General features: G+C 41.7%; 1 protein-coding gene across 1 annotated transcript in view; it reads right to left on the reverse strand.

The window, feature by feature from the left end:
- The window catches only part of LOC135565361 (synaptic vesicle membrane protein VAT-1 homolog-like), a 34489-nt gene that overhangs the window by 21535 nt on the left and 779 nt on the right, over window positions 1-12175 (reverse strand). The window contains exons 2-7 of the mRNA XM_065011934.1: window positions 11510-11639; window positions 9617-9832; window positions 8717-8859; window positions 6903-7006; window positions 5238-5293; window positions 4900-5094 (exon numbers count right to left, since the gene is read on the reverse strand). Coding sequence (XP_064868006.1) covers window positions 4900-5094; window positions 5238-5293; window positions 6903-7006; window positions 8717-8859; window positions 9617-9832; window positions 11510-11639 — 844 coding nt within the window. The remainder of the gene's footprint in view (window positions 1-4899; window positions 5095-5237; window positions 5294-6902; window positions 7007-8716; window positions 8860-9616; window positions 9833-11509; window positions 11640-12175) is intronic.

A 12175-nucleotide genomic window follows, 5' to 3' on the forward strand; every position in this document is an offset into this window, starting at 1 on the left:
TAAAGCATACTAGAGTTGTGTTTCTGGAGTTGTGTTCATTTCCTGGAGTGCTGTGAAAGACTGACTGGTTTGGAGGAGCAGGATACAGCTGGTTGATGTGCATCTCTAAGGGGGAGCTTTGTGCATTCTTTGGCTGCATTCCTCTAATAGCCCCCTCAACTTCACTATGGACCTCTCCAGGACTTCACTTGACCCATGGCACAGGAGAGAATTGCCTCTGTGATGCTCAGGGCATTCAGAATTAGTTTGTAGTAATTGAAGTCTGTGACTTCAAAGCTGCTCTCCAAGACAAGGGCCTTATAGGTAAACTTGCTTTTCATTGTGCAAACCCGTTTGATATATTGCTTTGCAAAACAAACCCGACTCTAGAGACATTAAGAGGCTGTGGAGAACAAAAGGATATCCCCTGGTCAGGATGTCACGGGGAGATGGTGCATGAGTTCCCTCATGACTACTGTGGAACAGAAGGTAGAGGACCATACCAAACAATCACAGCGAGGCCCCTGGCCACACTGGTGCTGAATGATGAATGTTGCTGTCATAGAAAGTGTCCAGATAATCATCTTCAGCTCAGGGGGTTAAATGGCATCCAGAAAGCATGGCCACAACACAGGTAATAAGATTCATATTGCTTGGAGAAGACATGGCCAACTCATCTATTTCGCCCTCTGGGTCTGGTATTGTTTCCAAGCAGAACAGTAGGATCATAAACAAGGATGACTATTAGGGCTGATCTTTAGTGTGAGCGATGCTGTAAAATGTTACAACACTGAAGCTTCCTTCAAACCTCTCCCTCTCACAACACTATCCTTCACTATCCCTTGCTTTCTCATTAACCACTAATTTCTCTCCCTCTCTCTGCCCTTACACTCTCTCGCCCTCTTCTGCGGTACCAGCTGCAGTCTCCTCATGATTAGCAGAGTAGTTTTGCTCCGGGCAGTAACTAGTCTGCAGACGTATCAGTCAGGAGATACAGACCGCGTAGTTAGTATGTTATTACATCTTATGACTGCCTGGTATGGCAACTGCTCGGCCTCCGGCTGCAAGGCACTATAGAGGGTAGTACGTACGGCCCAGTATATCACTGGGGCCAAGCTTCCTGCCATCCAGGACCTCTATACCAGGCGGTGTCAGAGGAAGGCACTAAAAATGGTCAAAGACTCCAGCCACCTTAGTCAGACTGTCCTCTCTGCTACCACACGGCAAGCGGTACTGGAGCGCCAAGTCTAGGTCCAAGAGGCTTCTAGCCCCCCCCCCCCCCACACACACCACTGCTACTCTCTGTTGTCATCTATGCATAGTCACTTTAAGTAACTCTACCTACATGTACACACTACCTCAACTAACTGGTGCCACCGCACATTGACTCTGTACCGGCACCCCCCTTTTTACTGCTGCTCTTTAAACACTTGTTATTTTTATCTCTTATTCTTATCCGTATTTTTTGAAACTGCACTGTTGGTTAGGGGCTCGTAAGTAAGCATTTCACTGTAAGGTCTACTACACCTGTTGTATTCGGCGCACGTGACCAATAACATTTGATTTGAGTATGGAGCAGCAGGTACCAATCCCCCTAACTTTCTAAATAACACTTTTCCATGCTGTGACGGCATAAGGCAGAACACACCTTCACATCCAAAACATAACTCTCTGTGTGGTGGAGGCTTCCGAGAACATGTGTTCTGAAGAGCCCTCTTGGGGGAGAAGTGAACAGCAGAGATTAATAAGAGCCATGTCCAGGTACAGTACATACAATCCTCAGAGTAAAATGATTGTAGGTTTAGTTAACACTCTGAAAGCCTGTAAGTCAAAAATCCACAAAATGCTTCTAATGGACAGATCTAAGATAGGGGAGCCTTTTAGAAAAGTCAATTTACCAACTCAAAATGATTTACTAATTAAAAATCTTGATTGGGAAAAAAGTATAACTTATTACAGTATGCATATCAGTGTGATACATCTGTAATTAGGGATTTCAATTCCTCAATCACTTTCTTTCATATTCTGGTATGAGCATTTAAAGGTGCCACCCATCTTGGCATGACTTTGCAGAACGCTGTGGATAGATCAACTTCTGAAACCATGACAACCATGCAGAATAGTGGGGAGTCAGTCTGTCACTTTCCCCCCACAACGCCTGATAGGATCAAAAGGAAAAACAAGAAACCAAGATCCCAGAAATGTTCCATATGCACAAAAAGCTTATTTCTCTGATATTGTTTACATCCCTGTTATTGAGCATTTCCCCCTTGCCAAGATAATCCATCTACCTGACAGGTGCGGCATATCAAGAAGCTGATTAAACAGCATGATCATTACACAGGTGCACCTTGGGCCGGGGACAATAAAAGACCACTCTAAAATGTGCAGTTTTGTCACAACACAATGCCACAGATGTCTCACGCTTTGAGGGAGTACACAATTGGTATGCTGACTGCAGCAATGTCCACCAGAGCTTTTGCCAGAGAATTTAATGTTAATTTCTCTACCATAAGCCACCCCCAACGTCGTTTAGAGTATTTGGCAGTACGCCCAACTGGCTTCTTCACCTGCGGGATTGTCTGAGACCAGCCACCCGGACAACTGATGAAACTGAGGAGTATTCATATCTGTAATAAAGCCCTTTTGTGGGGAAAAACCCAGTGGGTGGGCCTATGCCCTCCCAGGTCCACCTATGGCTGTGCCCCTGCCCAGTCATGTGAAATCTATAGATTAGGGCCTAATGTATTTATTTCAATTGACTGATTTCCTTTTATGAACTGTAACTCAGTAAAATGGTTGAAATTGTTGCAGGTTGCGTTTTTTATTTTGTGTTATTGACTACGTTTGTTTATGTGTAACTCTGTGTTGTTGTTGTTGTCGCACTGCCTTGCTTTTTCTTGGCCAGGTTGAAGTTGTAAATGAGAAACTTGTTCTCAACTGGCCTACCTGGTTAAATAAAGATGAAATAAAATAAATCAAAATATTTTTGTTCAGTATAAAATAAATCTTGTCCTCTATTCATTGCTTGCTGTCTTCAAGCAAGTCAGAGGTGGCTGTTCAGCAAAGGCTGTTTTCTGAACACAAGGGAGCCCATTTATTAAATGTCCTCTTGTTAACAGTACACTCATAGAAAAAAAGATGCTATCTAAAATCAATAAGGGTTCTTCGGCTGTCTCCATAGGATAACCCTTTGAAGAACACTATTGTTCCAGGTAGAACCCTTTTGGTTCCAGGTAGAACCCTTTCCAATGAGGGTTCTACATTGAACCCAAAAGAGTTCTACCTGGAAACAAAATGGGTTCTCCTATGGGTACAGCTGAAGAACCATTTTGGAACCCTTTTTTTCTAAGAGTGTACTGTATAGAATCATGTACCAAACCAGGACTGCTGAACACTCACTACATTTCTAATAAACTTCATTTTCTGAGTTTCTATAGTTTTTTTAAAGGTCTTCATGAACATTCTCTGATTACAGGCAAAATTCACTTCTTAAAGAATGTTGGGCACATTGAGTAGAAGCCAAGATCAAAGAGGGAGTGAATAAGTATCTATGCCATCCTTCTGAGAGACAACACTGTAAGTCATCTGGTGGGCACAGGGTCAACGTTCAAATAAGTGGAGGGTTTTTCTAACAAGAAAAAATGGATAGAATCAAACATATAGTCACCTACTGTTCAAACAGGCTTTCCTCGCACTGCCCTCTCTGCTGGAAAGGCCAATTATTTTGCAACTTCAAAACCGGAATGACGCAAGAACATGTTTGCAGGCAGCAATTTCAGCTACAAAATGAAGCAAAGAAAGGATGGCATTTATTTTTATTGTCTAGTGCACACAACCAAAACTTTACTTCCACTTTTAACCCAACCCCTCTGAATCAGAGGTCGGCTCTGTCATTTCAACTGGCCACCTGACCAACACAATGTAATTCAATCAAATCGCATGACACACTATCTCCTTGACTGGTTCTACTCAAATAACAACATGTCAGCCTTACCAGAGAAACTATTCACATTTCCTTGAATGGATAAATGGGACTAAACACCTCCCTCTGCAACTGGATCCCAGTTGTGATTTTCTGGATTTTCTTTTCTCATTTTGTCTGTCATAGTTGAAGTGTACCTTTGATGAAAATTACAGGCCACTCTCATCTTTTTAAGATGAGAACTTGCACAATTGGTGGCTGACTAAATACTTTTTTGCCCCACTGTATACTGTATATGTGTATATATGTATGTATACTGTACATGTGTATGTATACTGTATATCTGTACATAGAAATATAGCTGAGTGGAGGTAAACACCAGTAATATGAATGGAGAGGAAAAGCCTTTCACTGTTCTATCAGCAGGGGATCTTGTGAATAATTAAACCACCAATCATCTACCTCATAGCAGCAGGAGTGTTGTGTCAATAAATGACTCTATGACCCTCCGTGCTGAGCTGCCTGCTAACCACTAGCAGGTCCACTATCAAGTCCACAGAAATAGCAGAATGTGTGAAACACCCAAATGTTACATTTGTGTTTCTTTACAAACAGAGTTGGTGACTGTGTAGAAACAGAAAGAGGAAAACAGACACACAGAGAGATGCACTGGCAGAGATGGAGGAGAGATTGATGTATGGAATTCATGTGGGCGTGAATGTGAACATCGCATAACTGCAGCCATCAGAAACCAGCAACCGGTCTTAACGGCCCACCTGCCATCTGCAGGCCAAACCAACGTCCACTAACAACAGTGACAATCAACAGATGACACTCCATCCAAGATGTTTCCATAACAACTTCTCTAAAACTTCCCTACCCTTCTGTGTTTCCTTAGTGACCGTGGATCATTCCCAGATTGTAGACCTGCCAGTCAAAGACATCATGCCAGATGTGTTCAGGGAAATGTCCCTGCCCACCAGCTGTCCCCTTACCTCCTCCAGTGCCCACAGGGAGTCCACCACAGGTTTGATCTTCTTCTGGTTGTAGAGGGAGAAGAGTTTCTCCACCACCGTTTTCACCTGCCCACACCTGCCCTGCTTGAACAGGAGGTTGAGCAGCGAGAATCCAGCAATGACCTTGTTCTCCTCGTAGAGTTTAATAGGGTTCACCTTCTCAACCTGCCACCACTGGGGAGTCAAACCAGAGACACACACATCACTTACCCCAATAACTCATTTGTGTTTCATAGTAAGTAATGAATGTTCGATAAATATTAAACAGACTGTTCCATTCTGTAAACTCAGTGACAGACTCAGCATTTCTAACTCACAGATTTTGCAAGGCTGAAGAAACTCTTTGTTTCCCCAGTAACCATGTTTGATGAGCCTGAAAACACAAAAACAAAGGCACAAGCTTATAGAGAGAGACAGGGTGGCGGTGTTAACTGTTGGGCTGAAGTGATGGGTGAACCGTACAGAGCCGTGAGGTGAAGAGGGGTTATTGTGGGGGAGGAGTAGTTGCCTCCTTTAGATCTGGCACAGCTAATGAACTCTGTTCACCGTCATACCATTCATTGATTCAAGCCGCATTAGTGTTACAACTTCACGACTGTCATACTGACAGAAACACTAATTCTACATTATCTGAAACCCAAGAAAACTCTTGTAATTAAACAATTCAGATGTGGATAAAAGCCAGGGGCAGTACAATATATTCAGGTGTAATTTTTAATCCATTTGAATTAACCTACATTTCGCACTGAATCACAACGTACGCCTGGTTTTCAATGAGGTTTAAGCGGTCGCTTAAATTCTGTCCAGATTGACTATTGAGTAGATGGAGGGATATTACCTCGAAATAAAAGAACCATCTGTATTCTAAGTGTCCTTAGACGAGGTGAAAGTCTGAAGAGCTTGAGCCTATATCTTACAAGAAACTTTACAAATATTTGTGGTCTAAGCTATGTCATAGGAAACAGTGCCTTCAGAAAGTATTCACACCAGTCGACTTTTTCCACATTTTGTTGTGTTACAGCCTGAATTTAAAATATATTAAATTACGTTTTTTTTTGTCACTGGCCTAAACACAATAAAGTACCCCATAATGTCAAAGTAAAATGTAATTTACATTTTTTTTTCTTCGTAATGACAAGCTGAAATGTTATGGATATGCTTGTAATTGTTAAGGACTGAGGAGTTTTTCAGAATACAAAAGAAACATAAGGGAGCTAAGCACAGTCAAATCCTACATGAAAACCTGGTTCCACCAGACACTGGTGGATGAATTCACCTTTCAGCAGGACAATAATCTAAAACACAAGGCCAAATCTACACTGAAGTTGTTTACCAAGAAGACAGTGTATATTTCTGAATGGCCAAGTTACCGTTTTGACTTAAATCTGCTTGAAAATCTATGGGAAGACTTGAAAATGGTTGTCTTGTAATGATCAACAACCAATTGTTTTAAAGAATAATGGGTACCTATTGTACAATCCAGGTTTGCAAAGCTCTTAACAGACTTACCCAGAAAGACTCACAGTTCTAATCGCTGCCAAATGTGATTCTAACATGTATTGACTCAGGAGTGTGAATACTTATGTAAATGAGATATTTCTGTGTTTCATTTTGAATAAATTTGCTAACATTTCTAAAAACAAATGTTTACTTTGTCATTGTGGGGTATTGTGTGTAGATGGGTGAGAAAAAATATATATTTAATCCATTTTGAATTCAGACTGTAAAACAACAAGATATGGAATGAGTCAAGGGGTATGAATACTTATTGAAGGCACTGTATATGTATAGCGCAAGTACAATGGTGCCTAACCTATATACAATACCTGTCAGTAAGTTTGAAATGTCCTAAATTAAAAAATGTCACTCAAGATACGTCATCATTCACAGGCTAACACCACATCATATCTCAAGAGTCTTATGTGCGACACTGGTGGCACAATGTAGCGAATTTATGAGTAGCATCCTGATAGGACACCAACCGTAGAGGATGTAGGTTCCCAGAGGCCTCAGCAGACCGAGGCCTTTACCAGTGTTCTCCCCAGACAGACAGTCCAGGACGATGTCCACTCCCTCTGGAGAGATCCTACCAAATACAGGAAATTCAATTAACAAGAATCAACATGTTCCTCATTTACAGACAGCCTCAACTGCAGGCTTCATCAGAAGCCTATCAATCTATCAGTCATTCAATGTTTAGCTCAGATTTCAATAGTTAAATTTATATATTTTTAGCAAATACTAAACAATACAGTTCATTGACATTTCGATCAGCCTTTTGTTCAATCAAATTCCACTTGATTTCAAGTGATACAGTATTAAAAGACCTATAAGCCTTGGACAGGTTAACCATTGGTGTGATTGTTCATGGCATGACTCACTTAAGAGCACCAATGTGAAAGAAAGAATGAGAGCAATGTTCTGATCAAGGGGTCCTAATGCCTTCCTTTCTGCCTGGTGGCCTGCCCGCCTGCTTGGCTAAACGGCTCGGGGGTCTTATGATGCCCATGGCCTTGCATATTGTAAAAGGGGCGACTTAAGACCAATTTAATTTTGCTTTGCTCTTGATCCTGAAAGGAATGTGGGGCCATGGAGATGAAAGACTTATAATCTGCCTCTCCCTCTGATATGGCTGTATTTACTACCAGTGTGATATGCAGGCAGACAGTATTCTCCCTCTGATATGGCTCTATTTACTACCATTGTGATATGCAGGCAGACAGTATTCTCCCTCTGTCAATAAGTACTGAGGGGGAACCAGGGATTAGGCTCCTTAAGAAAGGAACTCAATAGGAAAGCTTGGTTGAATGTATGCATTTCTAAAGCACTTCAGAATAAATTCAGAATGTGATTATCGGATGGACATGCTTTAAGCCTCCTGACTGCATGACTCACCTCTAAAACACTATTCCTATTAGACAGTAGACATGAAGTTGGCTTTGGCATAGAGGGTTATTTTCTGATTGTCTCCTATTGAGGAGGCAGCATCCCTATGGATTGCACTGATTGCTAATCAAACATGATAATTAGTGATGGGTGACAAAAATCCATATAGTTACATATCCGGATATTATTTTTGACAATATATCATGTCGTTTTGACAATATCGCAATATTATTTTTGTGCTAGTTGTCTGTACCTGCACCAAAACTCCAGTTTGTTTCCTCCAGAGATTGTTCTCCATCCTCTTTTTAAATAGGGAGCCAATTGGTTTTCAGCACTTTTATTTCCATGTCTAATCAAAACTCGTTTTCTCATGGCTCTCACTTGTCCCTCTGCAGCAGACATATGGTGAGTAATATGTTTGGAACAGACAAGACAACGACATGCACAGGCGCTTTCCTGATTGGCCCAGCTGTTCCACGTCCCCAGCAGACAGCCTGTTGCAGGTTGCCTTCAGAGAGCCTTTGAACACTCTGCCTCACACACTGCCGTTGCTCTCGGAGACGAGCTGTGTGTTGCCATGGGGACCGCAGCCACGCACGTCCAAATGTGGCATCAACTAACATCTGCATCTCCCTGATCTCTACATGCTCTGTGTTCTACATTATCATTGTCAATTCATATGTACATATCAAATTGCACATTATAAACCAAAAGAGATTCTTAGTAATTATGTGAAATTATATCTAAACATATTTTAATAAACCTGTAAGATGCAATGAAATTACACATTTGTGAACAAATTAGTCTTATTCATAAAAATTGTGCAGAACAATTACCTCTACAGCTCTATGTTTAGAAGAAAGATTTTATCCTTAATCATTTTTATTGTAGAACAAAAAACAAACCTTACTTTTTAACTTCTTGTACATAATCAATGTTTCTGTCGAAGAGGTGGGTCACAGAGTCCTTGATGGCTTCATGTTTGAAAGATGAGGCCGTTCCAAACACAGTGACACTGGGTATAGTGGAGCACAGCTGAGCCACAGCTTGACCCTGAAAAACACCACACAATCCCAGTCAGACTCTCCAAGACACAATTACACAAGGCCAATCCAGACAATGACATTTCCACAGGTTATGCACCACAGCTTTACCAACCATAATCCATATTTGATATGAAAAATAATTATAATAATTATGCTCATCCTGTTCTAATCATTCAACACACTAGGTAAAGACAGTAAATGTTTTCTTGTCCATCTCCACTACAGTATGGTACTACATGCGTGAATTAAACAACAGAGGTATACCCTATTGTGTACATCAGTCTGAAATCTGAGCAGTCGCTCTACTGTTGTTCATGAATTACAGTCTGTAGGAGCATCTCTAGAGTATAGTTACATATCTAGTTATGTTTAATTATTAAAGCTGGGAATCATTAACCGTGCTTTCGCTAAAGGGAAATGTGCTACATGAGCCTGATAATTCAATGTCTTTAAAAAAAATGTTTTACAAGTCTGAAGAGTCTGTGTGCATATATACTGTAAACAGTACAGCCCAGACACTCTCTATCTTCAACCACAGTCACATCTTTCCTAGATGTCATTTTCTCAGCCTCATCTCACCATCATCTTCAATCATGAATACAGTATTATGTAAAACAGCATCTGAGCTGTCTGATAATAGCCACAGGCTATTACCCTCAAGAGCCACCAGAGATACACACCTTGGCGGTATCTATAGTAACATCACTGATATCATTTTCAGATGCTGTGTTTTTCTTTCCACCTCCTTTCGGGAGTTGACTTACCACACCCCCTCCTGCTGAATGGACCAATACTGACATCCCCTCTCGGAGATTGGCAACCTCAAACAGCATCATGTAGGCAGCCACGAAGTTCATGGAGAAGGCTGCTCCCTCAGGAAATGTCATATCATCAGGCATGTTATAGACGTAATCCAGCGGTGTGCAAACCACCTCTGCCCAGGCGTTGTAATTTACAAAAGCCATAACCCGGTCTCCTATCTGGCGAGAGGAAAAGGTAAGCTATAAAATATGATAAATGCACATTTTGGAGGTGACATGGTTACAGGTTTGTTTTAGAAATGCACCAAACCTCACATGCTACTCCGACCAATGAATTTCAAAATATCAACATTAACCATTTCAAACTGTAACACAAATCAATATTGTTGGGGGTAAAAATGCAAAGTGAGATCAATATAAACTCAGCAAAAAAAAGAAACGTCCTCTCATTGTCAACTGCGTTTATTTTCAGCAAACTTAACATGTGTAAATATTTGTATGAACATAACAAGATTCAACAACTGAGACATAAACTGAACAAATTCCACAGACATGTGACTAACAGAAATTGAATAATGTGTCCCTGAACAAAGGGGGGGGGGGTCAAAATCAAAAGTAACAGTCAGTATCTGGTGTGGCCACCAGCTGCATTAAGTACTGCAGTGCATCTCCTCCTCATGGACTGCACCAGATTTGCCAGTTCTTGCTGTGAGATGTTACCCCACTCTTCCACCAAGGCACCTGCAAGTTCCCAGTCATTTCTTGGGGGAATGGCCCTAGCCCTCACCCTCCGATCCAACAGGTCCCAGACGTGCTCAATGGGATTGAGATCAGGGCTCTTTGCTGGCCATGGCAGAACACTGACATTCCTGTCTTGCAGGAAATCACACACAGAACGAGCAGTATGGCTGGTGGCATTGTCATGCAGGAGGGTCATGTCAGGATGAGCCTGCAGGAAGGGTACCACATGAGGGAGGAGGATGTCTTCCCTGTAAGGCACAGCGCTGAGATTGTCTGCAATAACAACAAGCTCAGTCCAATGATGCTGTGACACACCGCCCCAGACCATGACGGACCCTCCACCTCCAAATCGAGCCCACTCCAAAGTACAGGCCTCGGTGTAACGCTCATTCCTTCGACTATAAACATGAATCCGACCATCAGCCCTGGTGAGACAAAACCACAACTCGTCAGTGAAGAGCATTTTATGCCAGTCCTGTCTGGTCCAGCGATGGTGGGTTTGTGCCATAGGCGACGTTGTGCCGGTGATGTCTGGTGATGACCTGCCTTACAACAGGCCTACAAGCCCTCAGTCCAGCCTCTCTCAGCCTATTACGGACAGTCTGAGCACTGATGGAGGAATTGTGCATTCCTGGTGTAACTCGGGCAGTTGTTGTTGCCACCCTGTACCTGTCCCGCAGGTGTGATGTTCGGATGTACCGATCCTGTGCAGGTGTTGTTGCACGTGGTCTGCCACTGCGAGGACGATCAGCTGTCCATCCTGTCTCCCTGTAGCACTGTCTTAGGCATCTCACAGTACAGACATAGCAATTATTGCAGTGACCCTTTCTTTTGGTGTTTATCAGAGTCAGTAGAAAGGCCTCTTTAGTGTCCTAAGTTTTCATAACTGTGACCTTAATTGCCTACCGCTTTGTAAGCTGTTATTGTCTTAACAGCCGTTCCATTGGTGCATGTTCATTAATTGTTTATGGGAATGTCTGGGAAACAGTGTTTAAACCCTTTACAATGAAGATATGTGAAGTTATTTGGATTTTTACAAAATATCTTTGAAAGACAGGGTCCTGAAAAAGAGACATTTCTTTTTTTGCTGAGTTTAGTTGTGCTACTAATCCACAACATAATATCTGTGACATACTGTGATCTAGATTCACTGACCTCAAATCCCTTTGTGTTTTGTCCCATCGCCTCCACTATTCCAGAACACTCAAATCCAGGGACAAGTGGAGTTTTCGGAGGACTGTCAATATTACCTTGACGCACCATAAGATCCAGGAAGTTCAAGCCACTGCAACGGTAAATGTCTCATTGATATTAACCTCACAATCAAGCAAAGTTATTTATTTTTAACTTATGATATTGGAGAAGACACAATATTGCATGATGGACATTTTCACTATTTGATAAATGTTACTTAGACTTAAAATATGTTAATAAATAAATGCCTGAGCAGTCATAAGCACAACACAAGCTGTTTGATATCTACAAACCCATGCTTGAATTCCAGACTATTAAAAGAGGCTACAGTTCCAAGGCCATGGTGATTCACATGTACTGAACAATAAATAGCCAATCTGTGATAGAGCATATCTGTAACAGGCTCTCCCTTTTATGGAAAAATTGCTTCTCACTTGTTGAGGGTATAGTTTGTGTATTTCAATATTATCAATAAAACAATATTGTTGGACTAAAGACAATTATCCAATCCCTCATCAAAATCGACTTACTAAATGCCAAGTAGGCAATCATAAGAGAATAGAGCACAAATACCACAAGTGTAGGACTTTGCATGGGCCAGTTGTAGTGAGAAAATCCATTTCAACT

The sequence above is a fragment of the Oncorhynchus nerka genome, linkage group LG27 (assembly GCF_034236695.1).
Source record: "Oncorhynchus nerka isolate Pitt River linkage group LG27, Oner_Uvic_2.0, whole genome shotgun sequence".
NCBI classification, from domain to species: domain Eukaryota; kingdom Metazoa; phylum Chordata; class Actinopteri; order Salmoniformes; family Salmonidae; genus Oncorhynchus; species Oncorhynchus nerka.